The 22,155-nt window shown below is 40.4% G+C and overlaps 1 protein-coding gene across 1 annotated transcript in view; it reads left to right on the top strand.

Annotated features, from left to right (window-relative positions):
* Nucleotides 1-22,155, top strand: part of ASPG (asparaginase) — an 856,377-nt gene that overhangs the window by 599,874 nt on the left and 234,348 nt on the right. Inside the window, exon 8 of the mRNA XM_044073584.1 lies at nt 1,674-1,859. Within this exon, the coding sequence (XP_043929519.1) occupies nt 1,674-1,859 (186 nt within the window). The remainder of the gene's footprint in view (nt 1-1,673; nt 1,860-22,155) is intronic.

Below are 22,155 nucleotides of genomic sequence, written 5' to 3'. Positions count from 1 at the left end.
GTTCCTCATAAAGTCCGTGGTTTTCAGACAACTCACCGAGGATTGAAGTCACTGAACAGTGACATGCATTTGATTTGCAGACTTCATATCCTTCAGAGAAAATATAGGCAGACACACACATACTGCTATTTTAGCTGCTTTCTAAGTTTGTAAGAGGAAGGGGCACATTTATTATTATGGACAGCAGGCAGAACCAAATCTTTTATTCTGCTGCTGCCATTTACTAGTCAGTATTGGCAGATTTTACTGCCTAGTGCAAGACTCGACCTTAACAACCTAAGCAGGACATGCTTAACATTTGTTGGTTGACTCCATCTCAAACATCATGGGAGAATTTTAGGACCTTAACGATTAAACACATTTTAGCCCACAAATATGCAATTAATAATCAAAATAAAAACCCTGGTAATTTAAAACTATGGGAACGAATTTTCAATATTATATTAGCTTAAAACATGCAGTCTGAACTATATCTTTATTGTTCATATTATATAATATAATTGTACCTGGAATTGTATTACTGCAAAATAACTCACCTAGGGAAAATAATTTTTATTTCCACAGTTATGGAAAATATGGAAGCATTCATGTATATAGTGTATATATGTTGTTAGAATGTTATTAGAAGCTTGTTTGAAAATTACCTGTATTTTCCCTTTGTAAAATGTTTTGTATAAATAAGAAGAAAAATAATAAAGAATGATTATTGAAAAAAAAGTCAGGTCTCACACCACGGTAGCACATAACTGATTTGTCTTTTTATGAATATCTTAGTGTGATCACAGTGTTACAAGCACTACAAAAATGTAATATACAATGGCAAGAGCTACTCTGAGTTATCAGCAACATGAAACTCACAGAGTAGAACCTAAAATGTGGAGCATATGGGTAATAAAAATATACATACAGCAAATTTAGTCATAAATCTCTACTTGGATGCAGAGGCATGCAAGCATAACTGATAGTCATGCTATTTGAATGCATTTTGTACAGAAAGTTTCACATACAGATGATATTTTGCTTTCATCTGTTCTGTTACAACAGCAGGTCTCAGTTCAAGACACCAAAATTATCTACAGGAAGATTGTGATTTCAGGAAGATTTATGACAGTCCTGTTTGGTAGACATGTTGATTATGAATTCTGTAGTAGTTTAAAGTACTCTGGTGTTTGATGGTATGTAGCAGAATATGTGGTAAAAGGGGATGTTGTGTTATGAGAGAGATTAAGAATTCTTGTCTTAAAACAGACAGTATGCACTGTGTCCATCAGTTCTTGAATGCAGCCATTACATGAAACCTTCAAAGACTGCTACAACACGTGTTATACACTGTATGCTTTTTTGCCATGCTAATCTGCCTTTGGCCTAGGTTGTGGCTGGAAGGGCTCTTACATTGGTTTATTAACTCTGTTAACGAATGTATAATAAAATTAAATAAATATCATCCTGATATAACTTGCATACTTTGAACTATGTTGTAAATATTTATTCCTGATTTGTTAATTTAATTTGGAATGTTAAATGCGTATTCCTTCATTAAATGCGTATTCCTTCATTTTATGTCCTTAACAGGCCTCCTTACTGCTTCCTCTTAGCAAGACTTCATTTTACAGAACTGTCAATAAAATAATACTTGGAATTTTACAATATAAGCAGTCTTATTTCTTTAATAGGTTAAAGCATTTCTTCAACCTCCAATGGAAGGAATTGTATTGGAAACGTATGGAAGTGGCAATGCACCAGACCAAAGATCAGATCTACTTGAGGAGATTAAGAAGGCTACAAAAAGAGGAACCTTTATTATTAATTGTACCCAATGCTTACGAGGTAGTGTTACGGAATCGTATGCTACTGGAAAGGTTTGTATTTAACCTATTGTTGAAAAATAGAACACGTTCTTTCTTTTCTTTTCTTACAAAGTACACAGTTGCTGATTAGACATTTTGTAATATGTTTTTTCAGGTACAGAAGCTTTTCTTGTCCCTGCCAAGATACCTCATACTTCTTTCTGCCTTACATATATTATGCAAGGGACAATGTTATCGATATTTTATTTGAGTTTAGAAGTTTTATCTTAACTAATTGTGAATCTATTTAGTGTAAGTATGTAAGCATTTAGAAAGTGTGGTCCTTGGGAGTGTAGTTATGAGGGGTTGCTCCTCCAGGCTCTATGTGACACAGTACAATTTCATTAATTTATTCATTTCATTTGTGATACTCATTATCCATTTCATGATCGCAAGCTCTCATTGAGTTTAAGGCAGAGAAGCACTTAATGGTTATGACTCCAGTCTATCACAGGGTACACGCACACCTCTGGCAAATTTTGAAGATTCACACACCTCTGGCAAATTTTGAAAATTGACAGTTCCTGTACAGCAAGCATTTGGGATATGGGGGGTGGGGCAGATTATCTGATGAAACACACATGAACATAGGGAGGACATGCAGACTTAACACAGAATGCACCCCATCCAGAAATCAAACTGGAGAACCAAGCCCTGTGAGGCATTGTTGTTAACCACTATGCCATTATGCAACCCTCATACTACAAATGCCTTATGTTAAAGGCATCTGTTGTACAGATTTTGAGGTATGTTTAGGATTTTGACTGACTTTTTTATAACTTGTAATTAGGGCTCATGCTTCTTGCACTTTCTCAACCTGATAAAAATTACCTGGCACATCAAAAATTCAGGATCAGAGTTGACAGTATTGTTTTTACTCTGTTGCACTGTTCAAGGAGGCAGAACTATACCCTTGAGTATCTCCTTGGATCACCCCTTTTCACTGTGTACATACATGCCTTGCAAATGTTCTGCTTCATACAGTGTGTTACTGATGACCTAAAAAAAAAAAGCACAAATGGAAATATTTGTGGCAGACTTGGTTATGCCAAGGTTTAGAGGATGATGAGGCTCAACAACTAATAGATAAGGTAGGAGGAGAAGAGATGAAAACGGTAGTGTATAATCAATCAGCAGGGAAGTCTTCAGGAACAGATAGTATTCTTCTAGAAGTTAGGAAGGGAGAAAGAGATAAAGATCTGGAAAATTTTGTGTAATGCTAAGCACCAGTGTGTTGGAAGAAAGCTGTGGCGGCCATTTTACCCAGTGAGGGTAAAGACCCATCAGACCCAGGCACATTTAAATCATGATTGTAAAGTGCTTCTCTATACTAGCTAAAAGAATGGCACAAGTGTTGGAAAAATTGATAGAGATCAATCAGTGTGGCTTTGTGGAGGGTAGACACACTTTTTACAATATTAATAGGGCAATGATGGCCCAGAGGGAGCGGAATTTAAGAAAATACTGCTGTTTTTGGTGGCCCTTGATGCAGAGAGGGCTTTTGACAGAGTAAGCTGGGATTGTATGAATAGGGCAATGGAAGCATTTGATATAATATTAGGGGTAATTAGGAGTATATATGTAAAGGATCAGAGGCAAAGATTGAAGTAGGAGAGTTCCTCTCCTATAAGTTTTGTTTGAACAGAAGAGCCAGGCAGGAGAGTCCTCTTTCCCCTTTGTTTCGGTTATATTTAGAGCCATTGGTGAAGAAACTAAAGGACTCAGAAATTCAAGTTTATAGTTGGTATGGTAATAAAGAAAAGTTGTCTTTATTTACAGATGATATTATTTTGTACTTGATAAATCCAGAAAAGGACATTTCAATACTGCGGGACATTTTAAGACCATTTTAAGTCTTTTCAGGATATAAAATTAACAACAAAGGCTATAGCCATACATTACGTACCCATATGCAAAAATTGGTTCAACAGTACTCATATTTATGGAGCATGATAAGTATTTAGGAGTATAGATTAAAAATAATTCTGTTTTGGCAGGTAAGAATATATGGGAAAAGACTAAAAGATAATACAAAAACAGAGACTCTGGAAGCTGTTGTTTATGGATATAGATAATAAGATACAAGCAGTGAAAATGTTTTAGTCCCATTAGTTTTGTATACAGGTCATGCATATTTTTATCAACCAGAGGAGAATTTGCGGACATAGTAAAGAGGTGAATTAATTTATTGGTGAGGGGAAGAGGACAAGAGTTAAGTGGGGTAAGCTGAATCTCACAATAGAACAAGCTGGTTTAGGATTACTTGATATGAACGGATAATTTATGTTTGTAATTCAAAGTGGAAAGGGATGGTGATGCAGTGGGGGACGGTTCAGGAAATAAGGATAGAGTGGGATTTTGGATGCAGATCCTTGAAGAATATAACAATAGCCGTACAGAATATTATATTCCTAAAGTTGCACAAAGTATTTTAAGAACTAAGCCAACACAGGAATGGAGAAGGGAAATGTTGCCAGTAGGGATGATGGCAAGTAGGCATACAGAAAATATGTAAGAGGGGACTGGAATTTACTGAAGAAAAACTGGCAAAGGAGCCAAGGTATTGGGAGCAAATAACAAGAGCATGAAAGGTAATAGAGGTGGATGAAGCCAAGAAGTTGTTTGGGACTGCAGGTTAGAGACTGTCTTCCCTACCAGGAATTGATATTGGAATATAGGAAAAAGAAAGGGATAGTGGATTCCTAAGTGAAGGACCTGCTCTGGTAGAGTTTTTAGGTGAATCTAGAACAGAAGCTGAAGAAAAAGGAGATAATAAGTAAAGCATATAAAATAATGCATGATAACTGTAAGAATTAATAAGAGGAGATAAAAAAGCAGTTTACACTGGAACAAAGGAAGGATGTATGTATTGGCTCCAAAGTATGCACGAGAGTCCAAAAGGCTTAGGAATTTTGCTTGGAAGCATTTGCATTGGTCTTTTTATAACCCCAAGCACACTTTGTAGAATTTTTGCCTCAGGCAGAATGCAAATGTTGGATGTGCCATGGGGAAGGAGGAGGTAACTGGGAACATGTTTTTTAGGAGTGTAATGTGGTTGGCAGATTTTAAAAATTCCTTACAGAATGTTCTGACAGAAATATTTGGTGAGCAAATGGTTGTAATTAAGTAAGTTATTCTTTTGAGGTAGGACACAGAATCTGAATTGCTTAGACACAGTTGGGTCTTATTAATTTTAATTCTGTTGGCTGTCAAAAAAAAAAATCAATTGATAAAAAATGGAAATCAAACTCTGTCAACTGTATTTCAAGCATTGAATATTACAAAAGAGATAAAACAACTGGAAATAGGATCTTCAGTAATGCCATCCATCATGGACTTCAGACCTATTTGTAAACCACGGATTCTATTCTTCCTGTCTGACCTTTCCTTCTGATTCTGTCAGGCTGCTTGTCTGGTCTGAGCCGGCAAAAGGGCTCCTGCCTTGAGCTTAAAATTGTTCTGCTATAACCACCAATGCCAGTAAATACCTCAGATCTCACTTGACACCTTTGTGATCAGATGCAGGTCTCATTGGCTAAAGCTAAGTGTTGAACCTCTTCAATTCTAAGTTATTTAGGATATCTGGGATAATTTGTCTCTCAGTTTCTTTTAGTTCTTACTATTAATTGTTTTCAGTTTCTCATAACTTTATTTTTTCTGTTGCATAAGCGTCTGGCCTTCAGATGCTCCATCTTCGTGCTTGAAAAAAAAATAAAGTTCTGTAGTTGTAGAGAGTCAATTTAAAAGTGTAGCGTATGTGCATGTGTGTAAAATGTGTTGAGTGACAGAAGATTTATATTTTCTGTTTATGTTCTTGCTGTTCTCTTTTTGTTGGTAACTTTTCTTAATGGTGAAGGAGAAGAGCTTCTACAAATGCACCAAATGTAGGCATAAAATTCTCCCGCAAGGCACGAGTTGTATGCTGTGTGTCTAGGGGTGGAACATTTATCATTGAGATATTCATTTCAGTTCACAAGCATTATCCAGATGGAGAAGAAAGTTCGTTTTGATGGATTTGTTGCCTCTGACCATGAGGCAGACAAATCTAGGAAAGACAAAGAGATAAAGTTAGAGGAAAAACAAAATGTAAGGAAAAGGACAACGATTAGCTGAGAAAGAAGACCAATGAAGCCAATACCCCATTGGAGTCAGATTTACAGAGATTGGAGTCAACCTATTCATTGATGCTTTCCAAACCTTTTACTTCAGCTATAACTGTTTCAGATCTGGTAGTGATACCAGACAGGTCGGTGAAACCGAGAGGTAATTTCCCACTTCCTTTCTCCACCGCTATCTACTTCATTTTATTCTTTTAGGTTCATCTGGAACACTTCCTTTGCGCATTGTGAACATATCATAAAGGGCTTTTTGAAACCCCAGCTTGAGATGAGTGTTCTGCCATCCCGCTCTGTCGTGAGGGTTGAACGGGCTTGTCCTCCTTCCCCGTACTACTTTCTTCACCAGTCCACATTTCAGCAGCAGTATCCCTTGAGATGACACACCATCCAGAGTCTGCTTGCTCCGGGCTGACTGGTCCTTTGATTTCGACCCCCAGGATTCCAGATCTGACATAGTTCACGTCAAGGCCTTTAGAGCTGAGTGGGTCTCTGGACCTATGCTTCAGTGCTGATTCTTCAGTACCATCCTTTGAGCCATTTCTCATGTCCCCCTTTTGAATGTAGGAGGCTTCGACCATTGAGTTGTCTGTAATCATAACCTCCTCAAAGCCTTCCACTGTGTCATTCTCAAGGTTGCCTTTCTGGGTGCTCCTCACTTCTTCCTTGGGAAGAGTGGCACAGACACTCGGCAGGGGTCTGGCAGATGTGGGATTGGCTTTCAAGGTTTGGGGAGAGTTATAGCTTCTTCTCAGAGAACAGGTTTGCCGTCCTTTTTGGCATCAGTTCCTCTCAAGCATACCTGTCCTTCTATGGCTCAGCCACTCTATGCTTCTCAGGGTCAGAGACCAGGAAATGTGAAATTGAACTCTCCCCCACCTGACATTCCAATAAAGAGGACAAACAAGAGGAGGCATATTGACTCCTGTACGTAGTCTGTCACTTCAGATACCAATTAAGATGAGTGAGAGAATTCCCTGCAGTCCCCATCAAAAGACCCCACATTTCATGAGATCCTGAAATTAATCCCTCTGAGGGGATCTCAGCCAAGAGACCTGCCCTGTTAGGACGAAGAAGTCATTTTTGAGGGCTGTCACCCAGCACCCTCTACTTATTGGTTGTCACCTCCTGCAGACTGCCTTATTGATTTGGCTGATAGGAGGGCATGGCAGGAGATAGACTTTTCAGAATATATTCACCACGAACAATAAAAAGTATTCGGACCTTACCAAGGACATAGATTTCTGGGTCAAAATTCCCAAGGTTATCTCTGTCATTGTGGCTGCTGTGACAGAGTAGGAGCTGACAGACTATACAGCCATTATCCATCCATCCATAGGAAATATTGGGATTTGGATAGAATGGGGAAGTGAGAGTATACCTCAGTCACCTTCGTTGTCAGAGCTTTGAACTGCATCACCCACATGAATCACTTTCAAAGGATCTAGCTGAACAAGCTTTGGCCTCTTTGAAGAAGCCATCCACTCCTAATTCTAGGAAACAGTTAAACACCAGGATACTATGTTAAATTTCATAAATCTGTTGTGGTTCATGAACAGTGTAATCAGTGGAGCAGGCCATGCCATGGACCCCCAAGCATTACTATGAGGCATTGTGCATGGCTTTCTCTTAGTGACATTGTGACTTTAAAGTGACCTTTACTAATGCCCCAAATGATGGAGCATCCCTGTTTGGTCATCAGGTTAAAGAGAAGCTGCGGAAGTGTGAAGAAGGTGGGAAGACTTTTTTCTGTAGGAGTCAGATTTGAAACCCCAAAAAGATCTTAACAGGAACTGAGAGGTCCAAGTCTATATGGTGTAGGAAAACCTGGTGTCAACCCTGTGATTCTACCCTGTAAGGGGTGGTCATGACAGAAGTGACCTCTTTAGTGAACATAGACCCAGAGGTTCAAGTGGTTTGCAAAACTAGGGTTATCATGGTCCCTCCTCCAGCAGGCAAACTAACCACCCCTGAAGGGTTGACAAACTGCTCACCTGTACAGGCAGTTGGAAGTCATTTATCCTTCCACTCCCCAATGTGAATGGTCAACATGCAGGACTCATTGGTAAGAAGGATACTATCTAGAGACTACACTATTCAGTTTTTCTTCCCACCACTTCTACCATGTCAGTTGTTTCCAGATGTCCCACCCTATCAACTAAATATGGCCAAAAGAGAACTTCTGTCTCTTCTAGAAAAAAAAAAGAGATAGCCAGGAGATCTCACTAGATCCAAGAGAGTCAGGTTATTATTTGAGATTTTTTTAGTTTTAAAGAAAAACAGACACCTTAAGACAGTTTTGGTTCTCAGTGTCTTAAACACATATGTGAAGAAGACCCCTTTCAGAATCGGCATGGTGCAAGCAATTCTGTTTTGTCTTTAGGCAGGTGATTCAATGTGCTATTGTGGTCTCCAGGATGCAAACCTTCATGTTAAGATAGCCAAAGCTTCCAGAAGATGCTTACATTTCTGTCTTGGGGGCCAGTGCCTTTCAGTTCATGACCCTGCCCCTTTGGTCTCATCACAGACCCCAAGGTAATCATCAAGTGTAAAGCCATGGTCACCCGTCTGTGACTTGAAAGGTTTTGTGTGTTTCCGTACCTAGATGACTGGCTCTTTGCAGCCCCAATGGGAGAGTGTTTGCTTGAGGCCAGAGAATACTGTTGCAGCTCTGTCTGTTCTTGAGCATTTCTATAAATTATGAAAAATCAAGTCTCTAACCAGCTCAAGTGATTCAGTCCATAGCATACCACTTGGACACAACAGTTGCAGTATTATATCCCTCTCTTTACTACTCTTCTTTTTATCTAGTACATAGTCTCCCTTCCTTTGGACAAAATTCAAGTCTAAAGAACTGTAGTCAGACTCTTCTTCACTTCAAGTCTCTGCCAGAGATCCTAGTTCTTTGGGTCCTTGGTTTCTTGACATCTTCAAGTCTAATGGTGCATTTCACAAGACTTCAGCTGAGGATTCTTTGATGGCTTCTCAAAGCACAATAGTCGCAACTTTTGGAACTGTTCATGCAAAGATCATTTACAGTATTGGCTGACGTCTCTCTTCATTCTTTCAGGAAAACCATTCATAATGCCTTTCTAATAACATTGCTAACTATAGATGCCTACTCCCTGGGGTGGAGGGCATGTACATGGGAGGATGGTCCAAAATGTTTGGAGTCAACACCTTTCCATTCTTCACATTATTATCTTTGAGATGAGGGTAATCCTACTTTTATTGCAGGGACTACAAAACGTCTTGCTTCCAGTGGTGATTTCTGACCAGACCATCAACATGACTGTTCTATACATCAACAAGCAGGGAGGAATCAGATTCTGCTCCTTATGCTGAGAAGCTAACACATATTCTAGGGAGGACCAACTGCCTTGCCAAGCAGGCTCAATGACTCATTTTTGATACCTCAGTAGCGGTCTCTCAATTCAGTGGTTGCTCAACAAATTTTCAACTGTTGAGGCCAGCCTTGCTACAAACTCTTTGCATCCCTGACCAATACAAAGTGCAGCAACTTTTTTTCCCCTGATCCCTAAAGGGACAGTCAACAATGGGTTCACTAGGAGGACAGTGGCCTGACAGGGTTCTCTTTGCGTTTTCTTCCTTCCCCCTCATGTCAATATTTCTACAGCAAGCAAGCTGCAAAGCCGCCATGATCCTCATTGCACCATACTGGCCTAGGCAAGTTTGGATTCTCCTGCTGAAACCTCATATTTCGGCCCCCATGGCTTCTAGATTCCAGGTAAGATCTCCTCTGCCATCCTTCTGGATTGCCTCACATGGACCTCCACAATCTGAAATTGACTGCTTGGTTTCTCCAAATACAGTAAAGGCCAGGGGCCCTTTGTCATCTGCTGAAGTTGGCTGCATTATTTCTGCATCTCAAAAGGAAACCATGCAAAAAACAACAAAAGGATGTCTTCCACTGTTTGGAAGATCTCCCAAGGAGTAGACCTTGCCAGTACCTTGGTTCAGGACATACACTCCTTTCTTGCATGTTTTAGTCAGTTGTACTAGGATATCAACCCAGTTTTGTCATTGAGCACATACTCTGGTATGTTAGAAAGGAGGTAGCTAAGGGTTATGTGTTTGTGGGGGAATATTTTAGTTTGGGATTAGTTAACTTACTGTCAGCCTCTGTTCATCAGAGACATGGGGTCAGACCAAGGATGAATTTTCAATTTCCCATTCAATGATCCAGGTTTCTCTTGAAAAAGATCAGGGATGAACTCTGCATCATGTACATGGGGAGCCTGCTCCCTAGTGCAGGTATCCTTTGAAATACATTTCTGTCTCTCCAGCATGTTTTATTTATGTTGCAGGCAAAGTTCAGGTCCTTGGATCTGCATTTCCCAGTGCTCTTCATTTTGTGGATGTGCAAGAGGTCCATCAGAGCTGGGTGTGAGGATGCCTTATATGCCAGGCAAAGATCACCTATCAGTAACTTGTAAGAGACTGAATAAAGAGATAGGGCCTTAAGGCAGTCTGTGTAGGACAGGGTATTCATACCTTAGATTCTCCAGGTGAGAAACCTTTGAGGGCATTCCAGCTGTTTCAGGTGCCAGGCTAAGTACATGCCAAAGAGAGCACTGTATTTGATGATGGGTGTGATAATGGCTAAGTAGAGTGGTACTCTAACTTCCTTGGACCTGGATGCCATACCCTTGTTTATGAGTTGGTTCTTACTGTCTTGGCTGCATGTTATTCGAAGGCCAAATGACTATAAACGTATGTTACCAAATCTCTAACTACTGGGTCAACTCATAGGGCTGTTTGGTCAATGGAATAATTAGCTTGGGTGGATGACTTCCCAAAGGGCACTGTAATACAAGCGGCAGTTTTTCTGCTGTCAAAGTTCAGTTAGGTGCCCTATTGAATTTTCATAAGGGTGTGGATTCCCACTGTTGGTCTTTTCTAAAGAGAATATTTGTTCTCCGTCCTCCGATCAGGGAAACTGTTTCTCATTGGGATCTTAATTTTGTCCTGAAAGTGCTACCTAAAGCTTCTATTTAACCAGTATCTTCTGCCCCACTGAAATTTCTTTCATGCACTATGTTCCTAGTAGCAATTACTTCAGCTGGAGAGGAGTTTCAGAGCTACAGATCTCATCCTCTATCATACCATATTTGTTTTTTCCCCACAAGGCTAATGTATCATTACACGCAGACTCTTTCTTTGCTCTCAAGGAGGCATCCTACTTGAACTTAATCCACCCTATTCATTTAATAGTATTTCTTTCCAAACCCTGCCACCAAAAGCAAATACAGTCTTCATACCTTTGAATATTCATGGATAATTAAGATTATACCCTCACAGAACCAAACCATTCAGGAAGAGTTTTTTTTAAGCACCTTAAGACACAGGCAAATATACATTTATAAAACAGAAGATAAATGGTGTTAACATGTTCACAGTAGTTACAAACATTATACATCGCATGCATGCCGTTATACAATTATTCATGAGGGATTCTTAAGTTTTTTGTTTCCTTGGCCATAAACGGACTAGTTACTGAACTTCCAAAAGTATAATTTTCCAGGTGGTCTCTGATTGTGTTTTCATTTATCTGTTCCATGCATAATTGACTGCTACCATGCAAACCAAAGCTTCTTCTACTAGGTTTGTATGCACTTCTTCAGCCTTCTTTAGAAATTCCTCAGTTGATGAAATCTCTGCTGCACAAGCTTGGTCTGTGTTGCATGCCTTTTCCAGCATTACAAATTGGATATGAATTTGATCTATAGGGTTTAATTAGAGCCACTATCTTCCAAGATCTCTTGACATGCTTGTAAGAAAACTTTCAGACCATGCAGAACGGGGGTGGATCATCACAAATGGGTGCTGGACAGGATGCCTTTCTGGGTCTGATCCACAGAGAGATGTGCCAGAAGTGTACCTTTTTGCTTCTCAAGAGAACAGACAACTCAGAAAATTTGCCCCACAAGTAACTCTGGAAGCCTTGACAATAGACACATTTTCCATTAGCTGGTCATGCCTGTTTCTGTACATTTTTTCTCTAGTCCCTTTTTTCTCCTCATGAAATACCAAATGGAAGTCTAAAGAGCCTATATGTACCCTTCTTATATGTATAGAATGTTCACAATTTGTAGCCTGCTTTCTCTTGCCTTATCACCCCTGTTTGCATCTAGTACTGATTAAAAATACCATTTAGTATTCTGGAGGCCACTTTTTCAACTGTGAGCAATAGGTAATGCTCTAATAATCTTTGTATTCATATTGTTTTGATAAAAAACATGAGGCTTGATTTTCTTTGCAGCAGGTGATTTTGTTGCCTCTGGTAGCTTTTCAATGACACAGAAGGTCTCAGTTCTCTTTAGCTTTGTTCAGCTTTATTTCTTAGTGTTACAGGTGTTTTCCTGGGAACATGCATCAATGACAGTGAACTAACTATATTTTATCTGTGTATGATATTCTTCTGGCAGGCTTCCTAATCATGTAAAGAAATCAGCAGAGATATTTAGGATATCATTACTGTGACTTTGCAGAGAGTACCTGAAGTATGACAGTGTGTTCAGCTCTGTACACATGTAGTCTTTGTTTTTACATTATAAATTCACTTTACCTTCCTAGCTTCTCACAAGCTCTGTGACTGAAAATATTAGGAGCATTAACTTTAACTGCAACTATTTAAAAAATAAGTTGGAATTTGCCTTGTGCTGTCATGTCAGCAGAGTCTGACCTAATGGTGCTACCCAGTGGGCAGAGCAGGCCAACACTGTACACATAGTTTCTCTTCAGTGCCACAAAGACCACAGAAAACTATTTTTGACACTATGTTATGCTCTGCACTCGTCTAGTTTAAATTCTACATTCTGTCCATTAATTATCATAAATTCTTTCCAGTAGTCTAAATTCCAGATCTGTCTTACTCTGGTACATTTTCAGATTTTATAGAATTAAGTTTTTTTTACCTCAGTAATACCCGCAGACAGTCCACTTTTTTCCTAATGATGTGTGAATTCTTTTGAGCACATACAATGTTGCTTTTACACATTTTTAGCAATTTCCTTTTATAGCACAGATTCTACAAGCCTTAATAGCATCTGGACATTGCTGTTTCTCTTAGTCATAGTCACACCTACTGCACTCCTTATTTAAGTGTGTAATGAGGCTGGTTTCAATCTTGGATCTTATTTGCACATGGTTCTCTTTTTATAAACAGGATGGGTCCAAAAAAAAGGAAAAGGAGCCAGTTTTCTTCTCTCTTGTATGATAAAGGAACTTGGGCACATATTGGATTCTTCCGATTTTTATGACACATACCATGAGGGCACATCCTTACAGACTTCTGGTTCTTCATCAACTGTTAAGAGTTTTTTTGTTTTCAGCTAAATAAATTTAATTCTTAATAAAAAAAATGGCTCTGCTGCCCATAACAGTTCTCTTGCTAGGAGAAAATGTTGCTGAAATCTGGAAGCATTGGATCCAGGAAATGTATTGTATTGTGCCTAAAGGGGCTTAGCTGAAAAGTCTGAGGAGCTTCATCATTTTGTTCCTGGATGTCACTTAGGAAGGAGCCATACATTTATTAACTCTGTCCTTCTTGATGAAGAGAAAAACAGATTGGCAGAACTTGTATTTAAAAGAATTTGCCATTTTTAGATTTTGGATCTTTACATTAGCAAAAGATCCTACAGAGACTATAGATGCATGTGCTATGGAACTGAGCTAAAGGCTGGAAATTTGCTGAGTTCACACTTTTGTACTAAGAGCTAGAGGCAAGCTACTGACAAACAGACCTGACCTGACCTTACTGAAATATGTGGATGTATGCAGGATAAGTGAAATTACTAATGCATATTTAAAGTAATTAACTGGTAAATAGCATGTTTGTAACATAAAATGTGAGTCATACAAATATGCAAAATGAGCACTGCACAGCACGATTTGTAAAAGTAATGGATTTAAATAAATCACAGAGATGTACTCTAACAATTAAGAGAGCTAAGATGGAGGTTCTGCCATCATTTTAACTGCTGCAGCAGGTGTAGTTATAAGCATGACAGAAAGTAGTGTCCATAGTGTTTATTAGCTTTCCACACTATGTCCATGAAATTCCTTTATGTAGAAATGAATAAAAGCAAAAACAGCATCAGTGACCATCTAGATACAGTGACAGAACCCACGCAAATAAAAGTATTCTTCTTCCAAGACAAGGTGCTGGAAAATCAGAATGTCTTGACAGACATTTTATGACTGGCAAATGATAGCAAAGTAATACTTAAAAACTCTCTGTAACATCATTTTGCACTCCTGTAGCCTCTTGTATGAAGATGTACATGAAGATTCTGTGACGGACCCCCTCTCAGAAATGTTTGAAATCAGATTTGAGACTCTATGGGGGGCTGTTATTCACCTTCTTCATTGAATCAAAAAGGAACTTCTTTGGTGGCTAGAGCCCCATAATGTTTCCTAGCAAATGTAACAAATGACAGCAGAGACTCTGGATTTTAATTTGGGAATTTACATCAGCAAGTCTGTTGGCACAAGTCCACTGTTCTTAGTCAACTGCAAGTCAATACAGGTAGCCTCACTGTATTTTGGTAGATCGACAAAGGGAGAGCTAATTTCTTCCATCTCTGCTAAGAGTCTCTTCTAATCTAGCATTAGACCATTCAGCACAATCTCCACACCTAGGACTACAAAAAATATATAGATTCAGTCAGTACGCAAATAACTCCTGTATCATGGATGAAAGCTGGATCATCAGACCTTTTGGCACTTAGGCAAAACTGCTATACAACTGGTAGCATGTTACAGACCACCCTCCCAATCTCAGGAACCCCATTCAGCCTTCCTGAAGACATTGGAGGATATGAATGTCTCACCAAACACCATCATATTGGGAGACTTCAACTGCCTTAACATAGACTGGGTGCATTATTCTAGCCCTAACACCCTAGCCCAAAGGTTCCTGGAATTCATAAATTCAAATGCAATGGAACAGCTAGTCACCTCTCCCACAAGGGGAGATAATATACTAGACCTGATCATCACAAACATGGGGACAAAGTGCTCCACACCGGAAGTATACCCCTCACTAGTGAGATCTGACCACAAACTAATCACCCTGGATATACATATCCCACCTCCACCACCAACAAAAGACTACAGTGAAAAACTTCTCAAAAGCCGACTTTACACTTCTTAAGACTGAGATGGTATCCTTTAAGCCTACTGGGCCAGTGGAAACCACATCCCACAATGCTGAATCCTTCACAAATGCTTTCTACGGACATCTCCAAGAATGCATGGTTCATGCAATCCCAAATAAAACCAAGACCCTCTCCACCAAGAGCAGGCATCCTGTCTGGTGGACCCCAGCCATAAACAAATTGTATAACAAAAGAAGGAAGCTACTGCACAACAGAGCAAAATCCCATAAAGAGAAGGCATCTCTGATCAGCACTAGTAGAAAGCTACGTTCTCTCATAAAAACATCCAAGGCCAACTTTGAGAGAAAAATCGCTATGGACACTAAAGATAACCACAAGGCCTTCTTCTGCTGTGTTAGAAACCTGGGCGGAAACCCTCAGATATGCTGAGAGTTAGTTCACAATGACAAAAAATACACTGAACCCACAGATATTGCCAACATTCTGGCAGACAGGTTCAGTGCAAATTTCTCCCCTCCCTCACCCCCAAAAGAAGAAATACTTATCCCAGCTGAATGTAACCTCCCTGTCATCTCAGATGTCCAGGTGAGAACCGCCCTCAGCAAAGCTAAAAACACAGCATCAATGGGACCTGGCGGTATCCCGGGTTGCGTGCTACGTGAACTCCAAGAGGAGCTAAACCCGCACATAAAAATGCTATTTAACCTTAACAGTGGTCCCACTCCACAAAGGAGGCACCTCTACAGACCCTGGTAACTACCGCCCCATAAGCTTAACCAGCCTGGTCTGCAAAGCTATGGAAAGAATCATTATGGAACTCATAAACAGAGACATTGGGGACCTACAGACACTTGATCCCACCCAGTTTGGCTTTGTAAAGGGCAGATCTTGCCTTTTGAACCTAGTTGACTTTTTTGAAACAGTCACTAGAGCCATTGACGAGGGCAAAGCAGTCCATATAGCCTACCTGGACTTGGCTAAAGCCTTCGACACAATACCCCACTCAGGCATCATAGACAAGCTCAACAGCTTAAATGTAAATCCATATGTCACAAGATGGGTTGCAAACTGGCTAAAGGATAGAATCCATAAAGTCAAAATCGCTGGAGCCATGTCAGACTCAAAGCCAGTCACAAGTGGTGTCCCACAGGGCTCTGTCCTGGGACCCCTCTTGTTTGGCATTTATTTCTCAAATGTGAAAGCAAACATGGGAGGGTTGTGGCTGACAAAGTTCACAGATGACTGCAAACTAGGCGCCATAGTCGATACACCAGCTGACATACTTCCTATAGAAAGGCCTCACTGAAACAGACAACTGGTGCTGGAGTCATGGCCTTAAACTAAATGCCAAAAAATGTATAGTCATCCCCTTTGGGAAAAACAAAGTACCCACAAATTATCACATAGACAGTAACCCACTGAGTACGGAAAAAGTAATCAGAGACCTGGGGACCCAAGTCGATAGTGACCTCTCATTTGACACCCACGTTGCCAAAGTGGTTAGAAAGACTTTCTACCTTGCCCACCTTATCATGAAGGGATTCACATCCAGATCAAAGGAGGTCATTGTACCCCTATACCCCTCCCTTATCAGGCCCATGATTGAGTACAATGCCCCATTTGGTATGTACCTCACCCGGCACTTGCAACAACTGGAGAGACCCCAAAAGTACCTCACCAAGAGGATCAAGGGTCTCCAACATATGTCATATGCTGCCAGACTAAAGAAAGTCCAGCTCTATTCAGTAGCATACCACCTACTCAGAGGTGATCTGTGCCTGACGTATAAGGCCATGTCCAGTCAGGAATTGATGGACATGCTCCACCTCAAAAAATCCAAATCCATCAGAACCACGAGAGCTAAAGATTTAAACCTCAGCACAAATATGAATAGGACATGCTGGAGGGACAGATTCACAACTCAGAGGCTTCCCATACTCTGGAACAGAATCCCAGTTCATGTTAGGCAGAGCCCCTCACTGACTCTCTTCAAGAGAAATCTTGACAAGTGGATGGGAGATCGTAGGTTTACCCCGGGGGTCATCTTTGTGTCACTACTAGACAGAGGCACAGTAAACTAATTCTATTATGTAAGGGGGTCTTCACTGTGTTACTACTAGACAGAGGCACAGTATTCTAAATCTATTCTGTACACTTTTGCACCATTACATGGGGTGGCGAAAGCCACACCACTATGGCTAGGCTTATAAATGCCCCAGGGCAGATAGCCTAGTACTAAACTATGAAACTATGCATATGGGAGGCATTCAACAAATGCACCTGTTTACCATTTCTCTCAACCATCAGCTTTAAACCTTTTACTCCCTGCTTCCTCGTTAGACTATTGGAAAACTAAACCTTTTGTCATTGCTGTGTACTCAGATTTTTTATAACATTCCATCATTGCATCAGATTCTGTAGTACTGCTCAAAGCAAAACAGAGAAGAACCATCACTATATTAGTGTCTCTTTGGGTTAGTCATGCGTGCTTCTCTCTGTTGAAAAAATTGGTCACTCATCTTCCTTTGTTCTTTCACTGAACATTTTTTACTAATTACTAACCCATCAGCAGGGAAAATATGGCATCCCAACTTCAAAATTCCCAGTCTTAACAGGTTTAATGGTGATCAAGTTTTCATTCAAGTATAAAATATCATGAAAGAGTCCAAATGACCTAATGTAAACAAAAATCTTACTTACAAGTGTAAAGGACTGTGTTGTAGATTGCCAGAAAGGAACTAAAATCCCTTGAATTTTCCAAGTTCTAGAATAAACAGCGTCTTTAATAATTTATTTATTTGATTGTAATCTTGCATGTTCATCTCTAAGAAGTATATGTATATGCTCTTTTCACAAGTTTCGGCCAATCAATCCCTCAAACTTTCTTTAAAGATGACTTTCAACAAAGTCCTCTGTAAGACGCACATTTCCTCTCTGGTATATAAATTTAATGCTGAAAAAACTAACTTTACCTTTCTTTGATTCATATGGCACAATGGACATTAAGTACCTCTAATGGAAATGGAAAATACGTTTCCTAGTTACTGCAAAATCATGGAGAATAATTTAGAATTACAGGCTGTTATGTGTAATCTGCCTTATACAGTTTTATGCAATTAAAGGTGTTTGTAAAAAGTAATATTTTATGTCTAAGCTGGATTCAGCAGTATCCTTCAGTTCATTCAGCTACCTACCAGTCTTTACCTTAATTACCAGAATGAGATAGGACATCTTCCACATACGATTAATATGCATAGAGAGTTACGATACAACAGTATAATTTATTCCTACAGAAAGAAAGATCAGTTTATTCTTTTAAGAAGCTAAAATATAGCTTGCCGGTAACAAACTCACCCCCAGGTGTCTAGCCCACTGTATTTCCCAATTGCTATAAAAGCACAAAATACTTAGAATGCACTGTTAGACCACATGTCCCTGTGACAGCGCCAGCAACCTCACCATCTTACTTTAGAAGTGTTTCTGCACAAAGTATGTTGGAAGCTGCTACACAGACTACTGCCCACATTTTTGCCAGGCACCACAAGTTGGAAGTTTAGTACAAAGGAAGGACAGGTCGTGGCATGGCTGTGCTAAAGGGGGATCCTGCAACTGCTATCTCCCAGGGTAACAAAGCACTGCTTATGATTCTACCCAGATGTTATAATTTGCAGTAACAGGACATCATCTGAAAAGAAGATGTTGCAGTTATATAAGGTGCTTCTTTACAGTAAAACCTTAAGACAAGTAAATATAACAGTAAAGCTGCTCTGCCTGGATCTCTCTCTTGGAAATCATGCATAGTTATTGTAATGTTAGAATTTGGAAAGCATTTATCTGTTGGAATTACTTTTCCTAGAGCTAACATTGGTACTGATACTGGTATCCCAGTAGGCACTTTAGCTTAAAGAACCAAAGAGAGTGAGAATAATGTATCAACTAAATATCCCTAAGAGATAATATGTATTTTTATTTTTATATGTAGTACAGATTGGGCTGCAGGACAAATAAGTTCACTTTCCCGCAAAACCCCAGCATATGTTCAAGATCTGCTTCCTATAGATTAGATTTAAGACAACAGCTATTGCTTCATACAAATAGTTTGCCAATACATTTGGGAGTAAAGTATGTATTGTTATTATTCCATATTCTTTAGGGTCAGATGTAGGGGTTGCTCTGAAGAATAACTGTCATTTGATCAAAATATTTTGTACATGATTTAGGCCGGTCACCAAATTTGTCAACATTTTGAGAGAAGGCTGGGTTCTAGCTGAATTATTGTGGCATTGTGACTTAAAAGCAAAGAGCAGTTTCACATTCTTGTCTTGGGTCCAGTCAGATGAATCCTGTGGCAGTTTACCTTTTGTCTTGACAGATAAAATGTTTTTCTAACTTTATAAAAGATTGGAGAAAGGCAGCCGCAGTAGTGGAGTGGTTAGCATGGCCACCTCACAGCAAGAGTTTCCCTGGTTCGATTCTTGGCTGGAGTGCCTTCTGTGCAGAGTCTGTATGACTATGACGTCCCTATGGTCGCAAGTGTTTCCTCTGGGTGCTGTGGTTTCCTCTCACATTCCAAAGACATGCTGCAGGTGGATTGGACACTCTAATTGGCCCTAGGAGTGTGTGTGTGTGTGTGTGTGTGTGTGTGTGTGTGTGTGTGTGTGTGTGTGTGTGTGTGTGTGTGTGTGTGTGTGTGTGTGTGTGTGTGTGTGTGTGTGTGTGTGTGTGTGTGTGTGTGCGTGTGTGTGTGTGTGTGTGTGTGTGTGTGTGTGTGTGTGTGTGTGTGTGTGTGTGTGTGTGTATCTGTGTGTGTGTGTGTGTGTGTGTGTGTGTGTGTGTGTGTGTGTGTGTGTGTGTGTGTGTGTGTGTGTGTGTGGTCGGACTCCACACTGTAAAGCTCCACTGCCAGTAGGTCTGCTGTGGCGACCCCTAAGGGGAAAAGCTAAAAGGTTGGAGAACATGCCTTTCCCCTAGTCACAACTTGGAGTTACTTCATTCAGGCCCAGTAATTACCAATGTTGCTTAAATGTGGTAAATTGTAACTATATAATATAGGCATGCATTTAAACTCAAAACAGGATTATTAACAGTTTTTCTGTCCTCATCATTTTTAGGTGCACATGGTTACTGTACAGATGTTCTTTGTGTTTCACTGTTGTAGTCATCACCTGTGGGTTATCCCTGCTGTGGTACTCCTCGGCCGGCCCGAATACCAGAGTCAGTGTTTTTCTGCATCGGCTGCTGTCACTTGTGGACTGACGTCAGGTCATCAGTGCTATAAAGCAAGGCAGCCACCACCATTACATGAATCTTTCTTGCCATGGAGCCCATAGCAGAAGCAGTTCGCAAGTGTGCCAGTCAGTCTCTACCAGAGTTTGAATTACAGCTGAAAACGTCTAAAGCTAATCTCCTGTGGAAAGCAGATCCCACACCGAGCCTTCCATTCATACTGCGTCAATGGTTTAGGCCCAGACCACGACCTCCCTCGTTGCTGGTTTTGTGCCCTCTTTAACGCGAGAACCATTTGTTGTAGAGCTATTATTGCAGACAGGTATTTTCTTCTTTTGTCTTTGCATTCCGAAATGGTGTCCATCAGCCAACAATCCATGGACATTCCGAAAAAACATAGAGAGAAAGCTAGAGACAGACCACACAAGGCTAAGCCTTCCGACGACTCTACTGCTAAGCAGGTCTTCAGTTCTCCGGAATTCAGTGAGGTGCTTTTGCAGCCCCTGATGCCCCATACAATATCTGTGCAGGCCTCTACCGAGACCCTTTCGGAGTCTGGTATGCTGCAGTAATCTTCTTCGTCTTCCGAGCCTTTGGTTGTCTCTGCCTTGATTGGTTCCGGAGCTGCGACGCAGGCACAGGCTTCCGAGGAGGCCTTTCGCACTACCAAATCTAGACAAAAAAACATCTTCTCATCTGACTACCGTTTCTCTCAAACCAATGGATATTCTTAGGCCTAGAAGCCAGGCCACTCCTAGAAAATCTACCTCTAGCCACCATCTTACTCCTGCTCCACCTCCCCAAGCTCAAATGCTTAAAATGACGGAGGATCTTATCTCCCTTATCTGGGGCAGTCAGGCCACAACTTCTAAAAGGAAAAGACACCCTTCTCCTGAAATACTGACAGAACAGGATTCTGAGAAATCTGATTATTCAGATTTTGAAGAGGAACAACAACCTCTGACTGCTTATGAGGATTCAGATACAGAGAAATCCATTCCTTCTGCCTCCCCACCAGAAGACCTTTCCTTTGGGGAAACCCTTCACACCCTCAGGGAACATTTTCACTGGGAATCCCAGGACTTCCCTCAGTCTAAGAAAAGACTAAGAGGGTTTCTAGACCTGCCCCAGCACAGACTCTTGGCCATCCCCCCTATCTTAGAGGTGGTGGATGATGTTTTCCATGAGTCCAGCTTAGCCCCTGATGCCCTACCTCCTGCTCCCAGTAAATCTGACAGGTATAACAGGGTACCTGATTTTCACAAATACCTGTACAGAAATCCAGCTGCAGGCCCGGAGGTCATTACACAGGGACCTAAAGGAGCTAAGGCTAGTTCTGCTAAGAATCCTATTCCTTCTGACAAGGATTCCAGAGTTCTGGACAGATAGGGTAAAAAAGTATACACCTCTGCAACCTTAGCTATCAGAGCACTCAGCTGTCAGTTCCATATGTTAAAATATCAACAACACACCTTGGAACTATTAAAGCAAAAGATTTCAACCTTTCTTGACTGTGCCAATTCGAAAGAGTTAGCAGATTTACTGCACTCTACTTGTTAAGTGGCCAAACACTCATTGCACTGTGGATATGACACTCTAGAAGCCTCATGCAGGGCAGCAGTGTCAGGATCTGTCATTAGGAGACATGCATGGTTGAAGGAACAACCTCTCCCTGATCATGTCAAGTCTAAATTAATTGATGCACCCTTGGATAAGGACCACTTGTTTGGAGTAAAAGCAGAAGAGGTGCTTAAAAAGATGGAAAACAAAGCAAAATCTATGCAAACAGTAAAAGATTTCTTTCAGGTACAACCTCCGAGGTTC

This window comes from Protopterus annectens, chromosome 6.part0 (assembly GCF_019279795.1).
Source record: "Protopterus annectens isolate FY-2018-M chromosome 6.part0, PAN1.0, whole genome shotgun sequence".
Lineage (NCBI taxonomy): Eukaryota > Metazoa > Chordata > Ceratodontiformes > Protopteridae > Protopterus > Protopterus annectens.
This window is presented reverse-complemented; position numbering and strand designations above follow the sequence as displayed.